Below are 20,615 nucleotides of genomic sequence, written 5' to 3'. Positions count from 1 at the left end.
TTAGGGTGCTCACGTACGTTTTTCCTAGCATGTGGAGTATACAGACCATGTGAACAAGGGCTAAGTAAAGCAGCTTTTGGCTTTACCTAAGGTTCTCAGTTCTGAGAGCATAAAGGCTACATTACAAACTTTTCAATTATTAAACACAATTAATTCCACCAAGCTTCACATCACTATCATTGTGATTCCTACCCAAAAATGCAGGCTTCTGTATCCATTTATCTTCCTTGAAGTCTTATCTTCATATTGTTTCTGGTCCCCTGACCTAACAGATAATCACTCCTTTCTTTCCAAATCTTTTTTTTTTTTTTAAGATTTTATTTATTTATTTGACAGAGATATCATAAGTAGGTAGAGCAGCAGATGGGGTGGGGGTATGAAGCAGGCTCCCTGCTGAGCAGAGAGCCCAATGTGAGGCTCAATCCCAGGACTCTGAGATCACAACCTGAGCCAAAGGCAGAGGCTTAAACCTCTGAGCCAGCCAGGCATCCCTCTGCCAATCTTTTTATGACATCTTCTGAAACATGCAATCCTTAATGGACAGACTGTGATACCTGTTTGCAGTTTGCTCCCTCCACCACTTGCTTTAAAGGATATTTGGCTCTTCACTGGGAACACTTTTCTACAGCTTACCTCTTTATTATTAGTATTCTCTGGGCTTTCTTTCTTTTTTTTTTTTTTAAAGATTTTCTTTCTTTTTTTTTTTTTTATTTATTCGACAGAGAGAAATCACAAGTAGTCGGAGAGGCAGGCAGAGAGAGAGAGAGGGAAGCAGGCTCCCTGCTGAGCAGAGAGCCCAATGCGGGACTTGATCCCAGGACCCTGAGATCATGACCTGAGCCGAAGGCAGCGGCTTAACCCACTGAGCCACCCAGGCGCCCCAAGATTTTATTTCTTTACTTGAGAAGGAGCGAGCATGCAAGGACAAGCTGAGCGAGGGGCAGTGGGAGAAGCAGGCTCTCCGCTGAGCAGGGAGCCCAATGTGGGGCTCAATCCCAGGATTCTAGGATCATGACCTGAGCCAAAGGTATCCCAATACAAAGCCTCTCCACTGAAGTCTTTGGAATCAGGCTCCTATTCGAGTTCTTCACCCTTAGCCCTTCCACAAGGCTCAATGGGCAGTCTAGAGTGTTGCATGGCTTTTCTCAGTTCCTTGATATTCTAGATGCCATGGCCACACCATGCTCCTTGTGAGAACCTGAAGTGTTCCATCTCGGAAATTTTTTTTTTTTTTAAATAACATATAATGTATTATTAGCCCCAGGGGTACAGGTCTGTGAATCGCCAGGTTTACACACTACACAGCACTCACCATAGCACATACCTTTCCCAATGTCCATAACCCAACCACCCTCTCCCTACCCCTTTCCCCCTGGCAACCCTCAGTTTTTTTTTTATGAGATTAAGAGTCTCTTATCGTTTGTCTCCCTCCCGATCCTATCTTATTTCATTTCTTCCTTTCCTACCCACAAACCCCCCATGCTGCCTCTCAACTTCCTCGTATCAGGGAGATCATATGATAACTGTCTTTCTCTGATTGACTTATTTCACTCAGCATAATACCCTCTAGTTCCATCCACATCGCTGCAAATGGCAAGATTTCGTTTCTTTTGATCAATGCATAGTATTCCATTGTATATACCACATCTTCTTTACCCATTCATCTGTTGATGGGACAGCTAGGTTCTTTCCATAGTTTGGCTACTGAGGACATTGCTGCTACAAACATTTGGGTGCATGTGCCCCTTTGGATCACTACATTTATATCTTTTTTTTTTTTTAAGATTTATTTATATATTTGACAAAGAGAGAGAGACAGTGAGAGAGGGAACACAAGGTGGGGGAGTGGGAGAGAGAGAAGCAGGCTTCCTACAGAGCAGGGAGCCTGATGCAGGGCTCGATCCCGGGACCCTGAGTTCATGACCCGGGCCAAAGGCAGACGCTTAATGACAGAGCCACCCAGGTGCCCCACTACATTTGTATCTTTAGGGTAAATAACCAGTAGTGCAATTGCTGGATCTTAGGGTAGCTCTATTTTCAACTTTTTAAGGAATCTCCATGCTGTTTTCCAGAGTGGTTGCACCAGCCTGCATTCCCACCAACAGTGTAGGACGATTCCCCTTTGCATCCTCACCAGCATCTGTCATTTCCTGACTTGTTAATTCTTCTAGGCCATTCTGACTGGTGTGAGGTGGTATCTCATTGTGGTTCATCTCAGAAATTTTAAATTCCAACATCATACTTTGACTCAAATCTTTTATCCTTCTAGCTTTCTCACTCACACCCATGCATCGATCTGATTTGGAATCTTAAGACCTTAACTCACTCAATCCCTTTATTTTCTCCTAGTCTTTCTAATTTCTCATTCTTGACTCTCTGAATACTCTTTTATAAGCCTCTCTGACTCATTCATATTCTTGTTCTTCTATGATACCTCACTGTAAAACAAATACTCTGGCTCAAAGCTAACCTTTGGATTGTGCCTATCCCTGAGCAGTCAAGCAATGTTTGAGCACAATCATACATTGATGAACGTTAGCACAAACATAAAGCATTTCATTTTTTTTTTTGATCTGTCATATTTTCCTCAGTGACTTTTCCAAACTTATGCCTGACTTAAACTATTGTTCAACCACTTTCCCGTCCCACTCAGGGCCCGCTTCCCAAATAGCCAGCTCTGCCTCCTAAGTTTACCAGACAGCATCTCCTTTTTCTTTCTATTTCTACACCTGAAATATCTGTACTTATTCTCACCTAGCTTCCTCCCAAGTTAAGAGATATCCTTGTTATAACTCTTAGATGAAATTGCTTAATCTTTTCCTATCACCTGTATCTGAAACATCTCCTGTATCCCCTCAGTCTATATAAACACATTATATCTTAAATATAAGACCCTCCATTTATCCTGAATTCCCTTCTAGGAATTACAGTTGACCCTTGAACACAGGGGTTGGGGCAATGATCTCCAGGTAGTCAAAAATCCACATAAAACTTCTGGTTCCCCCCAAAACTGAAATACTGTATTTAATGTGATAGAAAAGTAAGATACAAGTAAACACATGATGAAAAAACAAAGCAATGGTGGAGAAAACTTGCGGAGAAGGCTAGAACTAGTTCATTGAGGTCTTGAACCAGGAGGTGCAAGAAACAGGCTCTGGGGAAGGATTCTTGGTGAAGAAACTAAGGGCCACATAATAACATGCCACCCCACAACCCCCTGACCAAGGGGGTGCAGGAGGACACCAACACCAGACAGAAGCCTGGGCCCTAGGGTGGGACACTGTCCAAGGTGCTGAATATTTTCTGAAGAGGGTAGCTAATATTGTAGGGAAACTGGCAGCTTACTCCTTGACAGCATTTTCCATGACAGCATTTTCCATTAGAGCCACATAAAGTGGATCAGGTGGAACAAGTGATCTAGAGAGAAGGGTAAAGGTATTTTGGCTTCCCCTGGTTATCGCCTTCCCTGGACTCCACATGGAAGGACATTTTCCACATTCCCAGGAAAAGAGCAAGAAACGAGTATTACTCTAGGATCTATCCTGGCTAAGTGCAGGCGGGGAGGGGGAGACATGGTGGTTCCTGTTCTACTGCTATACTGTATTTATTAAAAAAAAAAAAAAGACTTAAAACTAAACCTGTGGAGTTCAAACCTATGTTGTTCAAGGGTCAACTGTATTCAGTATGTTCTTGTTATGACCTGAATCTTTGTGTCCCACCAAAATTCATATGTTGAAATTATAATCCCCAAAGAGAATGGTATTAGTTGATGGGACCTTTGGGAGGTTATTTGGTTCTGAGGCTGGTACCCTCATGAATGGGATTACTGCCTTATAAAAAAGACTTCAGAGAAATCCCTAGTCCTTTCCACCATGTGAATATAAAATGAAAAGTCTAGGACCTGGAAAACTTGCTGGCACCCTGAACTTGGGACTTACAGCCTCTCCAATGAGCAATAATTTCTGTTTATATGCTACTGGGCTTGTGGTATTTTGTTATAGTAGTCCATAAGGACTAAGATGGTTCCTTACTTTACCCACATAAATTTTTGAAATAGGAGACCATATAGGATCTCTACTTTTTTATCCCTCCCCATATAAGCCTGAATCGGCACAGTTTGCTTCATGACATATTTGTTATTATTAGATATAAGTTTGCCTATATAAAATCATGTAAGGCCAAAAATATAAATGTGGGGCAAAAAAGAGTGGCTGTTTCTATAAAACAAAGTTGTACTTTGGGAAACACCAGATTTAAATGAGTTATTTTTATTTTTTTTTTTAATTTTTAAAATTTTTTAATTTTTAAAAAAAATGAGTTATTTTTAAGAGCAGTTTTCAATTTAGGTACTAGAAAAGACTGTACAAGATAGAGGGGAATAAAACCCAAAACAATGAGAAAAAATTCTCAAAGGGGGTGGCCACTGTCATTCTGAGGCAGACAATTCTTCACTGTCCAATACTGCCCTACACATTACAGGATGTTTATAATCCCTATACCCTACATACTAAATGTCCTACTGTTGCCCTCAACCCCGTATGGACAACTTAAAAAAAAAAAAAAAAAAAAAAAAAAAAAAAAGGCCACAGATTTCCAGGGAGGGCTGTAGAGGAAGGCAGTATTACCGCTAATGAGAACTAAAGATAAAATGATTTTGCACTCAGATTTACTATTTTTCACTGCTTATCTCTGAAGAAACAAACTATAAAAAAGTAGCAAATGCATTTCAGATATTTGCACTTAAAAGTCTATGAGAAACAATAATGAGCAGACCCACAGGCAAAGAAAAGATCATGAATGTCTATTAAGAAATAAGCAATTCAAGTTAAATAAACCTTAAAGATATTTTGGTATGTTTTTATTTCCTGCTGCTATGATCAAATGCTCAACTACTGAGTATAATAAACTGAACTGAACTTTTTAAAGGTATATTTTCTGAGAACTATCAAAATTATTTGAGACATTTATTCTATGGAAAAAGGCTTAGTGACCTTGTAGCTTTTAAATAATCAGAAGCTGGCACTCCAAAAAAACTCAACAACTTATCACAGAAATAAAAATTCTTATTTTGTTGAGGGAACTTCCATGAAAAAGTGACATCATGTTATTTAGTAACATACTCACTCTTAACTTGAAACTTAAAAACAATATAACCAATATTGAACATATTGACAATAAAATCTTTTCAATCAAGTATTAAAATTTTTTAAATAGTACAACCTAAACCATTAGTTTCACAACACTAGAGAGGCAATACTCTTTTGTGACTGACTGATGAATATGCACATTTTTAGGCATTAAAAACATTTCAAAGAGTTTCATGCACTTCTCTATTACATCTGCCATCAATACAAAGATTTTGGACTGCAAATAACAGGTAATTTTTAAAATGTAGTTTCTATCATAAAGACATGTAAATGGAAAAGACCGTCATCTTTAAAAGATGTTTATAACCCATTTTTTTTTTTTAAAGATTTTATTTATTTATTTGACAGGCAGAGATCACAAGTAGGCAGAGAGACAGAGAGGTGGAAGCAGGCTCCCTGCTGAGCAGAGAACCAGATGCAGAGCTCCATCCCAGGACCCTGGGATCATGACCTGAGCCGAAGGTAGAAGCTTTAACCCACTGGGCCACCCAGGCACCCCTTTAACCCAAGTTTAACCCAGAAGGGAACTATTACTGAATTTTCCATAGGAGACAAATGAGAAGTTATTTAATAACTTAATCATTAAAATAATAGATTAAAATAATAAAGCAGAAGGAAATAAACTTAGACTGCCTATCTGCTTACCTGCCTTCTCAAAAAAAAAAAAAATTCAATTACTACAGATACTTGCATCATTGTATAAAATAAAATAACAGTAAGGAGACTAGATCAACAAATACTCTATTTCCAAAAAATTATTTTTATTATTTTCCTGTAAGTCTTTTTTTTTTTTTAAGGTTTTATTTACTTATTTGACAGAGATAAACAGGGAGAGAGAACAAGTAGGGCCAGTGCCAGGCAGACCAAGACGGAAAACCAGACTTCCTGTTGAGCAAAAAGCCTGACGTGGGGCTTGATCCCAGGGACCCGGGGAACATGGCCTGAGCTGAAGGCAGATGCTTAACAGACTGAGCCACCCAGATACCCCTTAAAAAGAAGTCCAAGTAGATAAACTGGTATTTTAGACAAACTGGAAAGTCCATTCTAGATTTTGAAGTAAATAAAACAGCATATAAGGAAGAGAGAGAGGATGAGTGAGCAGGTTCTTAAGTCCTAAATCAAGAAATGGAACATGGAAATTAGCAAAGATTTAAAGAAAGGAAACAAAGCAGAAATAAATACATATAAGTTTAAAACACAGAAAAGATTTCACTGCAGTCATTTCTTACATAAAAGTACAGTCTTTACGAGTTTTTATTTAAATGAAGGATATGTATGCTTATGCTCCCACTTCTGTTAACTGAGCAAAATTCCCTTATGCCACATTTCAGCCTTTGCTTGGAAGAATGTGACTTGGTACTCTCAGCCTGCTTTCATTATGAGCCCTTTTAATGAAGATTTATGTACTGAGTGCTCTCTTAGCGCATGTTCTTGCATGGACATCTTTTATTTTTTACATAACTTTTCTGTACAGAATAGGGAATATATATTGTCGATGTTATTATAATAGCACTATATGGTGAACAATGGTAACTACCCTTGTGGCAAGCACAGCCTGAAGTATAAACTTAATATTATGTTGTACATTTGAAGCCCATGTAACATTGTGCATCAAATGTAACTCTACTTCTATGTAAATTAATTAATAAATTAATTTTATATGGAGTATTAACCATAATCCAGGCTCATGTGCATGGTCTCCAATTTATAAAACAACAAAAGCTACTGTTCTCCCTGTTATCAAAGCTTTAGAAATTATTACATTTAACTAAAGAAATTATATTTGTGGTACATAATTACAAATTTAAGTTATGTAATTGTACATAACTTAAAGTTTACTTTTCTATTCCATTTCATTAATCATAATAGAGATGAATGACTGTTTACATCAACTTTTGCTTGTGAGCAGAAATTCTAGGACCAATTTCATCCTTAAAAAGACTAAATTTAATCAACAGGGAAAACCTTTAAAAATAATTTTCACTGCTTTCCCCTTTTCATCCAGTATCTAGAAAGACAAGGAGTAAAAGATTAAGTATATGTGTGCTTTTTTTTTCCTGGATATACTCTCTCCAGTCTCCTAAACCTACCCCACTTGAATTTGACATCTTTGCTAGTCACTAAATATACAGCCACCTGTCACTGAGTCTACAGCAGGGAAGAAAGGAACTGTTTAGGGCTGACAGAGCAATTTCTGAATCATCTGCAAACCCGGGCTAAATAATAGGGCTTCAGAACTATGTTGAAATCAGGACACTGAAATCAGGATGCCAAATCACACAGCCCAAAGAGGCAATGATTCACTCTTTGAAATATTATGTTTTTTAATGTACTTACGATATCCGCATTTTTTACAGCCAGCTCGGACACTATCCTTGTTGCAACCTGAAATAAAATTGGATGACATTTTAGGAGACATGTAAAAAGAAGAAACGCAAGAATTTTTTCACATGAAAAAGCTAAGAAACCTCTTTTTATAGAATTTCTTTCTTAAAAAAAAAAAAATCATTCCTGACCCAAATTAGTAACCCTATTCATTCAATTGTTATGGATGTTAGAAATCACTGGAAAAGCCAATTCACTCAAGTTACTTTATTTGGCAGTATTTCAAGAATAATTCCGGAATATATTTTTCTTTAACAGAAATGCAGTGTTAGAGTCAAGAGCTTAAATATTCCAGGAATTCTAGAACACTAAGGAAGAAATTCCAGAGTGTTTCAGCTTGTCTCTCAAATGTAAGTAATTAGTGATATATGTATATGTATACATATACTCACTATATATACTAGTTATTATACATATGTATATGAACATTTGAGATAACAAATGTTTTTCTGCTCTCCTTTAGAAGAAAAACAAACCAATTTTTTAAAAGGAATTGGTGAAAATCCAGAAAAATACTTTGCTAGCTATTCTAAGAAACATCTGAATTCAGCAATCAGATTCTGACAAGAGAAAACCAACTGCTAGTCACATATCAGTCTAAGCGATGTTCAGAAATATTTACAGTGTCTTTGTGTCATTAGTGCTACACGCAAGCAATGTTGGAAGATAGTAACAGATGAAATAAATTGATTTTGTAATAAAATATACATAAAATTTATCTCCTTAACCACTTTTAAGTGTGGAATTCAGCACTGAGAACATTTACAAAGTTGTACAGCCATCACCACTATTTCCAAAATCTTTCATCATCCCAAACAATAACTAAACCTATTAAACAAATAACTGCTCATTCCCCCTTACCTTGAGCCCATGGTAATCTCTACCCTACTTTCTGCCTCTATAAATTTACCTATTCTAAGAATCTCATACAAGTGAAATCATACAATATTTATCCTTTTGTGTCTGACTTATTTTACTTAGCATAATGTTTTCCAGATCATCCAAACTGTAGCACATATCAGAAGACCATTCCTTTTTATGGTTGTATAACATATAGAGTTGAAACCAATTTTCACCTCCATTAAGGGCTTCTGGCAACCAGAAGGTCAGGAAAGAATTATTCCATTACCTTAATGCAAGGCATCAAACTCCTAAATCCTTCACATGGAAATATAGCCCAAATTCACTAACAAATTAAAGTACATGGGATGCAAATATAAAAGAATGTTAATTTTAAAGCAAAGATCACTTTTTTTTTTTAAGATTTTATTTATTTATCAGAGAGAGAGAGGAAGAGAGCAAGCACAGGCAGACAGAATGGCAGGCAGAGGCAAGGGAGAAGCAGGCTCCCCGCCGAGCAAGGAGCCCGATGAGGGACTCGATGGCAGGACGCCGGGATCATGACCTGAGCTGAAGGCAGCTGCTTAACCAACTGAGCCACCCAGGCGTCCCGCAAAGATCACTTTTAAACTATCTCTTCACTGCTATGAAGTCAAAACATTAGTCATTTTTCTCTAATCCCAAATTTACTTTAAAATACACATTACTGAATATTCCTACTAAAAATACAGTCAGGTGTGCTATAATGCTTGTTTTAAAAACATAAAATTTGTTTCAATGTGACTGATGTAAGAGAAAATGACTTGCACATAATGTGACTTTTGTCCATGAAAAACCTAGATGAATGCAGAAAGTCGTACCCAGTTGCTCTAAGGCTCCTAGGGATATACAAAACACATGTAAAGACTCACCCCAGAATATTTCTAGTGACCTCAGATCAGCATGTGTGCTATGAGCAGTGCCCACCCACAGAAGCTGTTATAACGCTGATCTGATTTCAAATCATCCTCTTCCTACCATTATTTCAGAACAATTCACAAACTGCAATTCTTAATGAAGTCTGCTTCCACAGCAAATTTCAGGTCAAGGTATAGTACACTATTTACTGTATTATTTATGTGCCTTTTAGCCAATTAACATGTGCAAAACTGTGCTGTTATTAGGTTTCTATCATTTTTTTATGTATCACTGATGAAGTTTTTGACTTTTGTTCCCCAATCTCATTCTTTCTCATAAACCTTGTGGTTTGTATTGCATAGGGTGGGAATGCATATGCCGCACTGTAGCAGAATTGTAGTATAACACTGGATTAATAATAAAATCTGAGGCTCTTTCATTATGAAATAATTGCCTGTTGGAAAAAAAGCTCAGAGAATCCAGGTCAATGTTAAGTCTGTTTCCATAGAAACCATAGACGCTAAATGAGACAGAACAAAACTGTTCTAAAAGCGCCATTACCATTCCTATGATAAACTAAAAATGTTGTAATGGACAGATATGAAATTATCTCAGCACTTATGAGAAATTAACTTATTTATGATGAACTCTATCTCGTACTTTTAGAATGAATGAACTATCAAACTTTTTCAGAGTAGGTCATCTTCTTTAACAAAGTTGTAACTTTTACATAAAAGGGCAACACAACAAGAACTCTAAATAAATAACTCCATATCAACTATGTCCTCCCCAGCTTTTGGTTAAGTTAAAATTTCAAGCTTCATTCATCCTAATTTCATGACTGCTGGGCTAAATGAATGCTTCTACCTGGGACATTCAATCTGACACCTCTGATACAATCAATCAGAGAAAAGTGACTCTATGAAGTGGGGACATTTCACTCATTCTCCTGTCAAGGTGTAGTTTCTAGTGGCAGTGATGCCACAGAGAGCAGTCCTAACCAGGTCTGGGGCTGTCCACCATCTTGACTATGGGTGCCCTTGGTTTCAACTGTTTTCCAAGCCTTGCTATCTAGCCTTTGCTTGCATTCTGTGGGCTACCTGAGATAGTTCATTTTCTTCTTCAATTAACTAGTCAGTTTCTGTTGTTTGGAACAAGAACTCTGCTGACACAACTGTACTTAACATCCATGTCAAACTGAATAGGAAGGCCATATTGAGAGGCCTTATTACTTCAATTAGAAGTTAGCCATTTCTCCATTAGAGGTTCTCATGCTGTTCTTCGTTCCATTCCTTTTAAAGTCTGCTAACACTGTTCAGAGTAATAGAGCCTGTCTCCCTCCAAATGTTCCTTTGTGATCATGACCTATAATCCAAAAACCATTCTATAAAAACTTATAAAATTGCCTACATAAAAAAATGGCAGAGACCAGCTAAAACAAATTCAAAAGACACATGAAAACGTAGGAACAAATATTTGCAACTCATAGCACCAATAAAGGGCAATTATGCCTACTGTATAAAACCCAGAAAATCATTATGAAAAAAACCAACAACCAACACAAAGAAAAAAAAATCAGCAAAAGAGCTAAACAGAAAGCTCAAAGAAACAAGTTTGAAACATGGAGATGCTCATCCTTATTCATAATAAATTAAATGTACATAAAAATCTATACCAAGATTACATTTTTCCCTATCATAATAGCAAAGAAAGGGCTGAAGAGAGTTTGGGGCAGAAACACTCCCACACAGTGCTGAAGAGTAGCGTAAATCAATACCACCCCTGTGGAAAGCAAGCTGACAAAACCTATCAGAACTATAATGTACACACTAGTTTGACCTAGCACTTTTCCATTTGGGAATGAATCTTCACAATTTGCTTACACAAATTCATACTTATTTTGACTTACATACAAAGTTATTCACTAGAGCATCATTTATAATAGTTGAAGAGTGGAGATAATTTAGACATAAATAAATTATGGTTAGTCTTAATGATATCTGATGATCTCTAAGATATAAAGGAAAAAAGCAAGGTATAGAACAGCGCTTATGGTATGTTGCCATTTATATGAAAGAAGATTAGATATAGCTAAGACACAGATTATATGTAGATTTTATTTATAAATAGATGGAGATACACAAAAAAGATCTCTAAGAATATAAATTAGTTACCTGGAAAAAAGAAGTGCCACCAGGGGTAGAAAGGGTGAGAGATATGTCACTATACACCTTTTGCTACCTTTAAAATCTGCAGCATGTGGATGAATTATCTTCTCAAAAACCAAACTAAAAACCTCCCTCAAAAATCCCAACATAAGAGTTGCTGTTGTGCAAAATTCTCTAACAACTAACTGCACTTGTAAATTCTTCAGAGAAGGCACATTATAGATTTATAACAAAATTTTATTAACTGATGGTTTTAGGAATAAACTGCAGAGGTCTTTGTCTCTTATTAAACATCAGCAAGGGCTTACTCTGGATTTAGAACTCTTAATGTTAAACAACTTGAGTGGAAGGGGTCAGGTAAATGGCTGTCTTTTACCTCCCAGAAACTTAAAGAAGTAGAGAGAGCTTGTTTTTCTAGCTTCCAGAACATGCCATTCGATTCTATATACAGCTCTCTGCTTAGCATAGTGTAGCCTTGCTAGATGTCCTCAACAAATGCTTGTTCATTTGAGGTTAGAAACTTAATACTTAGCACTTGGGAATCAGTAATGTATGCAGCTTCCAGTTGCTAGTTGTGAAACTTGTGTCTGCAGTGTCACTGACCCATCTGAGGAAGATAGGCACTGGAAGAACAGTTACAAAAGAAGGACAATTAAAAAAGAAAAGGGGGTGCCTGGTTGGCTCAGTTGGTTAAGTGACTGCCTTCGGCTCAGGTCATGATCCTGGAGTCCCAGGATCGAGTCCCGAATCAGGCTCCCTGCTCAGCAGGGAGTCTGCTTCTCCCTCTGACACTCTCCCCTTCATGCTCTCTCTCTAAGTAAATAAATAAAATCTAAAATAATAACAATCATAATAATAAAAAATAAAAAAGGACAATTGAAATAAAACTAACGGTTATTTAGGCAAGGGAAGGGGGAAATGACAAACAACGCCTTCCTATGGTGATGGAAATATTTAAAATCTTGATCTGGGGGATAGAGAAATATGAAATTCACAGATAGGAGCCAAGAACTAACTTCTTACCACTGGCCGCCCAACCCACCCCAGGAATGACAGGATCAGATATATAATTAAGAAAAATACTTCAGCAGCAATGTGCAGCACAGACTAGAGAAAAGAAATTATGTACAGTTTAGGAATGAAAAGCAATTGGATACATTGTAATTTAGAGTACTTCTATTACTAAGAAGTTACAGTGATGTGTTTTAAAAATTTGACTCACTTTCATATGCCAGATATAATGTTATTTTGGCTACAGAAAATTCCCTATCTTGGCTATATAGATTTTACTGAATGAGAGAAAGAGTTTTTGTGCCAGCCACATGGGTAACATTCACTGACACTGGTGTTAGGTAGACTCTTCATGGGGAACGGTGAATCATTAACATGAATCTCAGAACTAATTTTAACAACTTGAATGGGCAAAGTAGTTTCTAAAAGAAAGTCAACTTCACTGAAATCTGTATTTAAAGCTCATTTTTATTATTTTTTAAAAGATTTTTATATATTTATTTTGAGAGAGAGGGAGGGAGAGAGTGAGCACAAATAGAGCAGCAGACTTCCCGCTGAGCAAGGAGCCCTACGTGGGGCTCCATCCCAGGACCCTAGCCCATCATGACCTGCGCAGAAGTCAGACATTTAACCAACTGAGCCACCCAGGTGCCCTTAAATGTCATTTTTAAAATAACAAGTAAGAGTCTACAATTTCCCTAAGAAAGTACACATTTCATTGTGTTGCCTACATAATGGTGTATGGTTACAAATAATGCTGTGGAAAAACAGCTGAAGTAGGTGAGCATAAAACAAAAGAGGCCGATTTTCACTTGCGGAAAGCATCCTTGTCACTTTATAGTCTTATAATAATAATCACTAGCAAGACAACCCAAGAAATGCCTTGCTGAATCCATATGAGCATTATACCTAAAAATAAAAGAGCATAACATAATACTTGGCCTTCTCAATAATTATTTCAAAAGGTTTCTCGTGGAGCCCTATTTTTCTTCAGTCCACTACTTGGATCGATCACGCAGGAAATTATCTCAACATTTTCTGTAACTCTATTTCCTAATGGTACTTGCATTGTACTCTTACAGTGCTGTCATAATTATTATCTTCATTTTTGCTGGGTTTAAACAGTCTATCCATGTCTTGCCATCTAGCTTAATGGCACAATTTAAGATTATTATACTTTGGACCATTATTTTGAACTGGAAGAAGGTTAACATATCTATAACACTGGTCTAAGTTTAAGGAAATTCCAATAAGGATGTTTAAAAAAAAATCACTTTTTTTCTTCTTTCTTAAGCACCCCGCTTTCATTGCTAGACCTGTTTCATGAGAATACAAGCTGTGATATTGTGTGCCCTAGAGGGTCTAGACCATGTAAGTGCTCAAAAACGCTTGCTCAAGTAATAAAACCAACCATTTAGGAATGACAGCAACTCAACTCTAGTTGTAGTGGTGCAATACAAGAATCACCAGGGCTGATGTGAAGGCTCACGATGCCTAGGCAACCTACCAGGCAGACCAGCTTTCCTCTGCTAGCTCCTTACATGTTGATAAGCTCCAGGCTGCAACCACAGACCCTTTCTTCAGTCTCTACACACTCCACCTGAGCACAGGTAGACACTACAATGGTCTCAACTCCTATTATACCTGTGGATGACTCAAACTGTGGTCTTTGACTCTGGCTTCTTTCCTAAGCTACAAATTTTCTCTCTTACTACCTGTTAGATAGTTTCAGTCATATGTCTGACTATACCTCAACACAAACCCTAAACTGAAATTCTCATCATCCCCCTAAAACCTGCTCCTTCTCAGGTTTTACGTATAGTAGAAAATGGCCCCACCCAACTGTGTAACAGTGAAACCCATGTATACCCCACTTCCTGTCTTACCCACCTACACCGAGTCAGTCACTGATTCCTAGTGAGTCTACCATTAAAAAGGTATCTCCAATCCATGTGTTTCTCTCCGTTCCTGACACCATACCTGAAACATCATCATAACATACCAGAAATTACTCCTAATCAGTGACCTTGTCTCCAAACTAGCTCCCTTCCAATCTACTGTCCAGCCAGAATGATCTTTCCAAAATATGAATCTCTTAAAACTTTTAAATGGCTTCCTTTAGTCCTTGGGAAAATATCCAAAATATTTGTCATAGCTTCCAAGGTCCTTTAAGAGGTGGAAACTACTTTGTAAATTATACTATAACACAGCAAGATGAATAAGTGCATGGGGATTAGAAGAGCCCCCGTGACCTGTCACTTACTAGCTATCCCTTAATTAGCAAGTAACTTTGCTTATTCCTCAGTATGCTCATATAAAATTTAAGTATTCATACTTATTTTATAGTACAGATGTTAAATGAGAGAAAATACAATGCTTGACACAGTGTGACACATCTGATACATAGTAAACACTATTTACACATCTGATACATTAATAACTATTAGCTGTTATTAACTCTCTAGTTAATTTCTCACTTCTCTCCCATTTGTATTCTGAGTTCCATTTATAGGGAGTATCTTTTACTTCTTTTATTTCCTCTTCTCACACATTTCTTCCTCCTTTATAATATCCAGTCCCACTGGTTGCAACTTCCTCTCTTGCCACTCCAACCCTCCTGGAATTCTTCAAGATTCATCCGAAACGCCACCTCCTCTAGGAAGTCCATTTCCCTAGCCCCTCTAGTCTTCTGTGAGGTGCCCTTACTATGCGCTCTTGAAGACTCCAAAATTTCCCTGCCATACATACGTCTGACTTTTTGGTCCTTCCTCCCCATAGCTACATTCTAAGTTCTGTGTGAAGTGCAACTGTCTTGTTCACCACTGTATTCCCATTGCCTAGGACATTACCTAGCACGTGGTAATACAGAGAGTTCTGTGTATGACTGAGTGTATCTTTCCTCTTTCATAATTCCCACTCCTCCCAAAACTGCAGTGGTTAGAAAAGAGCACTATTCCTGAAACAGTGATCCGTAAAATATGGTTCAGAAAGGGCTGCCACGGTACAAACATGCTTAAAGAAGACTGGGAAGGGTAGGTTAAAACTTGAGTTCGGACTTCTGAACCGGAACACTTCTGAGTCTCTCCTGTACTAAGGAGCACTGTGCATCTCCAAGCTGTGTGTCCGGGGGCTGGACGAGTGGGGGTGGGGGTGGGTGAGGAGGGATACAATTCTCAAAATAACTTCTGCAACCAGGGTTCTGCAAGAGACATCGCAGCAAACCTGGTCGAAGCAGATGCCCTCCGCGACCAGAACGTCCGAGTGAGCTGGTAGCTGTGGCTCAGCAGTCTCTGAAGCACTTATTTCGTAGGGTTCGCCGTTGGTAGGTCGGTACCCACTGGACACAGAACCGGAGAGCGGGAAGAAACCGCAGGCGCACAAAGAGAGGCCCCGCGGGGCACCGCGACGGGTCGGCCGCCGCACAGGAACGCCGTGCCGGAGGAAGCGAGAGAAGCAGCCCAGACGTCAGTGTCGTCCTGCGACTTCCACGACAAACCATGCCTCTGGCTGCTCCGGGCCGTCAAGGGTTGCCACCTTGAGTTTTATTTTCCAGCCAAACCGAAGCGAAGTGCGTGTTTCTCGGCGGCTCGCCCCCTAGGCCTACGGTTCCCGGCCGCCTCCCCCCACGACACACGTTCCCTGTGATCCGGGCGGCGCCGCGGGAGCTCGGCTGGGCTGGGGGAGAGAGTTCCGGTCGCTCCTTCTTCCCTCCAGAGATTACTTGTGGAGTGTAAACTTTTTCAAGGAGACCCAACGAGCCCGTTCGTTTTAACGCCCCCGCCTCCATCCCCATGGGCGCTACTCCCCAGCCCAGCGCACCCAACCCACCCTACCCGCTCCCTTCCTCGCCTCGACCTACGGGCCCTGGCGTCGGTCTTCACCTGGGACTGCCATGGCGCTGGTAAGAGGGGTCGCAGGAGCCGCAGGCTTTCGAGAGGACGCCCGCCTCACGCCTGCAGCGAGGACAACAAATGGCGAGGGCGGCCTCTTCCTCCCACCGGCGCCGCGGGACCTCGGTGACAGTCCAGGAAGGCCTCCGGCGATAGCGGAACCCAGTCGCGTTGATTCAGTTTCCGGGGGAGCTATATTACAGAACACACATGGTCCGAACCATTGCTGCCAGCTTGGGGGGGGGGAGCGGTGAGTGAGACCTGCACATACGCGTAGTGAAGCAAACAACACCAAGATTTATAGATTGAATTTAAAAATTGTAACACAAATTAAATTAATCTGTGGGTTCTTAATAATATTTTCTGCTTCCCTGGAGCCCATCGGAACCCCCCTTTTCAGGATTAGCGGTGCTCTGGTCCGGGAGCGACATGGCGGCGTCCGTGAGGAACTAGCTTGGGGTAAAGGTAGTGCTTGGTTTCGCTGTCTTGGCGACACTGACAAACTGGAGCTTTCCGTGACCATCCGACTGAAGGAAGCCTTCACTGATAGGTGGACAGCTTTAGAGATCGGCCCTCCGTTCTTATTCCCAATTAGAAGCCGAGTCCTGAGCACTGACCAGCATGAGCAACATCTATATCCAGGAACCTCCCACGAACGGGAAGGTGAGCGCCTCATCTAGGGAACCTGGGCTCCTCGAAGTGATACCGCACCGACTAAGGGAGCTCTGGGGTCTTACGGTTGGAAAAGATCACAAGAAGTCATGTCTCTGAACAGGATTGCATAGAAGACCATCCATTAAACACCTCTCTGCAAACACTTTGAAAAAGTCCTCAAAGGCAGATTTCTCCATCTACCAGCCTTCTGGTCCTATTTCTTGCTTCAGCCTAACTCAGGCAGGCGTTTCTAAGGTCTTAGGTACATTGTAAATGTCGACTTTTTCCCCCCCCTCTTTTTGCTTAACTTGGAAATTACTTTCTCCATTCATCTTACAGTTACTTATGGATGCCTGGTAGGCACCAGGCACTGTACTAGGTGCTGGGGCTACAAAGATGGTTGGGTAATGTTGTTGCCCTGGAAGAGCTTATGATTTTCTCTGGGAGACAGGCAGGGAAAGAAAAATCTTGTGATATGTCTAGGCATGCTTAAGGAGAGAGGAATCTAGTGCTGTGGTAGTACTAAAAAGTGAGCAACTGGGAAGGAAGAGAAAAGCTTTGTGGATGACGTATCTTTTGAGCTGGTCTTACCTTTTTTTTTTTTTTTTTTAAGATTTTATTTATTTATTTGACAGAGATCACAAGTAGGCAGAGAGGCAGGCGGGTGTGTGTGTGGGGGCGGAGGGTAGGCTCCCTAAGCAGAGAGCTGATGCAGGGCTTGACCAAGGACCCTGAGATCCTGACCTGAGCTGAAGGCAGAGGCTTAACCCACTGAGCCACCCAGGCACCCCTTGAGCTGTTCTTAAGACATGAGATGGCTGTCAGAAAAAGTAGGGAATGGGAAATGTTCCCACATTAGAATGGGAGAATGATTTTCTGATTGATTTAAATGGTCAAGGTATGTCAATTCCATTTGAAGATTTTTCTCTGCAGTATGAGGCAGAGGAGTCAGTAATGGAGTAAGTATCACCTGAATTCTTAAAGTGAGAACTAATCTATATCACGTATGAAAGACAATGAACCAGCATAATGGGGAAAATAGTGTGGCTGAGAGTACATAGTTGTATTAGGATAAACTAAATTTACATTAGATGGAATTCTATTGCATGCTTGTATCATAGTTTGTGCAATTTTTTGTTGGTTGACATTTTGTAATATAATGGAAGCAATTTGAACAAAAACAATAATGTTCTAATTGATACCCCCAGCAAAAATTTCACTGGGTATTTTGAGCTGAGCAATTATTTTAATTCTTTGTTGTTTGAACTTCTCCTTACTCCTTACCCCTACCTCACATCATTGGGAAAACTCAGAATACCCCTTTTCATATTTCCAAATGTTTTTTAAGGGTGATATCACCCACAGTTGATAAACACTGGTAGAGAATTGATACATTGCCCATCCTTCTAGACTGGGCCTTCACACTTACTTTCTTTGGTATACTCTTTCTCTGGTATACTCTTTGGCCAGCTCAAATGTCTCCTTAGCAGAGAAGAAATCCCATTCATGTCTTGCCCCTCTCTCAACATTCCCTGCCTCTCTCCCTTTACTAAACTCCATTTAGTAGTTTTTTCTAACTACTTACTAGTTACTGTTTATTGTGTCCTCTTCCTTCCCTTCTCCCCATAGAATGCAAGCACTCTGATGGTAGGGACCCGCTTCTAGAATGATGATTGACAAATGGTAGGAAGAGTGCAGATATGTACTGACTGAACGAATAAATGGATGAATTAATACTATATTTCTCTTAAAGGATTAAGCATCAGTGAGTTTGAGGTTATACTGCTGCTGGTCAAGGGAAGATTTAGTTGCTTTACTCTGGAGGAAGATTTGATGTGATCATAAAGAGAAAAAGCTTTAACAGAGATACATTACTGAACAGGAGATCTTTTATTCAACAAATGTTTATTGAGCAGCTAGCACATGACACCTCTATGCTAGGTCTTAGGGATACAAGGGAAAGAAAAACCAGCATTGTCCCTATTATCATGGAGTCAGTGAAGTAAAATATACATTCACATGCAAATAAGTACATGCCAATTGTGATAAACACTGTACTTATGGAACAGAATTGGGCTTATGGAGAATATCAAGCCTAGCCAAAGTTTTCTTTCAGAAACAACTGGGGATTTTTTCCCAGTGTAAGTCCAATTGAAGACATTGAATCTCAAAGTTCTGTATCATAGAGAGCACATGGCAAGAATTTTGGCCTGGAAAGAATTTAAAGATTTTATTTATTTAATTGACAGACAGAGATCACAGGTAGGCAGACAAGCAGGCAGAGAGAGAAAAGGGGAAGTAGGGTCCCTGCCTAGCAGAGAGCCCGATGCAGGACACTCGGGGCTTAATCCCAGGACCTTGAGACCATAACCTAAGCTGAAGGCAGAGGCCCAACCCACTGAGCCACCCAGGCACATCTGGCCTGGAAAGAGTTTAAAGAGATATAAAAACAAGTTTGCTCAGTGGATGTTTAGTGCCTATGCTGTCTAATGACACATTAGGTACTAAAAGAATAAAGAGATACTCAGAATAAATGGGACAAAGTTCCTCCCTTCAAAGAGCGTAGTATCAACTGAGAAGTAATTGACATGTTATATCAGTGGTAGAACCCCCTAGCAATTGTCTACAAATGTGCTGTGTTTTGCTGTTACTCAGGCCTCTGAATATGAGGCACAGAAAGTACCATTGAGAAATGTCCTTTTACACTCAAGATGAAATTGCCACATACTATGAACACATAATTTAAATTGCGTATTAATACATATTTATTAAGAAACATAAAGTGTTGTCTTAGATGCTGCAGGAAAAGGAGCCACTGAAACTTCACAAAGTAGAGCTGGCCAACCAAATGTATGCAGAAAGGAGACATGTGCCTTTTTTTTTTAATTCTTTATTCAAATTCAATTTAGTTAACATACACTGTATTATTAGTTTTAGAAGCAGAATTTAGTGGTTTATCAATTGCATATAACACGCAGTGCTCCTTATGTGTCAGGGCCCTCCTTAATGCCCATCACCCACTTACTCCTTCCCCCGATTCACCTCCTCTCCAGCAACCTCAGTTTATTTCCTAGAGCTCAGCATCTTCTATGGTTTGCCTCCTTCTCTGTTTTCATCTTATTTTATTTTTCTTCCCTTCCCCTATGTTCATATGTTTTGTTTCTTAAATTCCATATATGAATGAAATAAAATGGTGTTTGTCTTTCTCCAACTGACTTATTTCACTTAGCATAATACCCTCTAGTTCCTGCCACTTTATTGCAAATGGCAAGATGTCATTCTTTTTGATGGCTGAGTAATATTCCATTGCACAAATATGCCATATCTTTTTAATCTGTTCGTCTGTCAATGGGCATCTGGGCTCTTTCCATACTTGGGCTATTGTGGACTTCACTACTAATCTTGGGGTGCATGTGCCCTTTTGAATCACTTATGTGTGTATCCTTTGGATTAATACCTAGTACTGCAGTTGCTGGGTCATTAGGATAGCTCAATTTTTAACTTTTGAGGAACCTCCATACTGTTTTCCAGAGTAGCTCTATCGGTTTGCATTCCCATCAACTGTGTGAGAGTTCCCCTTTCTCCACAGCTTCGCTAACATCAGCTGTTTCCTGTGTTGTTAA

At 39.5% G+C, this 20,615-nt stretch overlaps 2 protein-coding genes across 4 annotated transcripts in view; one reads left to right on the top strand and one right to left on the bottom strand.

Moving 5' to 3' along the window:
* SREK1IP1 (SREK1 interacting protein 1) overlaps nt 1-16,498 on the bottom strand; it is a 43,998-nt gene extending 27,500 nt beyond the window's left edge. The window contains exons 1-2 of one of the 2 annotated variants that reach the window (XM_013062477.2): nt 16,330-16,498; nt 7,485-7,532 (exon numbers count right to left, since the gene is read on the bottom strand). In XM_013062477.2, the coding sequence (XP_012917931.1) occupies nt 7,485-7,532; nt 16,330-16,342 (61 nt within the window). In that variant the 5' untranslated portion in view covers nt 16,343-16,498. The remainder of the gene's footprint in view (nt 1-7,484; nt 7,533-16,329) is intronic. The other variant, XM_004764555.3, reaches the window with a different exon arrangement.
* Nucleotides 16,499-16,625: 127 nt separating this feature from the next.
* The window catches only part of CWC27 (CWC27 spliceosome associated cyclophilin), a 193,796-nt gene continuing 189,806 nt past the window's right edge, over nt 16,626-20,615 (top strand). For both annotated transcript variants that reach the window (XM_004764556.3, XM_045075284.1), the window contains exon 1: nt 16,626-17,001. In XM_004764556.3, the coding sequence (XP_004764613.1) occupies nt 16,960-17,001 (42 nt within the window). In that variant the 5' untranslated portion in view covers nt 16,626-16,959. The remainder of the gene's footprint in view (nt 17,002-20,615) is intronic.

Source organism: Mustela putorius, unplaced genomic scaffold (assembly GCF_011764305.1).
Source record: "Mustela putorius furo isolate JIRA1106 unplaced genomic scaffold, ASM1176430v1.1 tig00000145_pilon_pilon_pilon, whole genome shotgun sequence".
Classification (NCBI taxonomy): Eukaryota; Metazoa; Chordata; class Mammalia; order Carnivora; family Mustelidae; genus Mustela; species Mustela putorius.
Note: the sequence above shows the minus strand (reverse complement) of the source record. Positions and strands in the feature narration are given on the sequence as shown.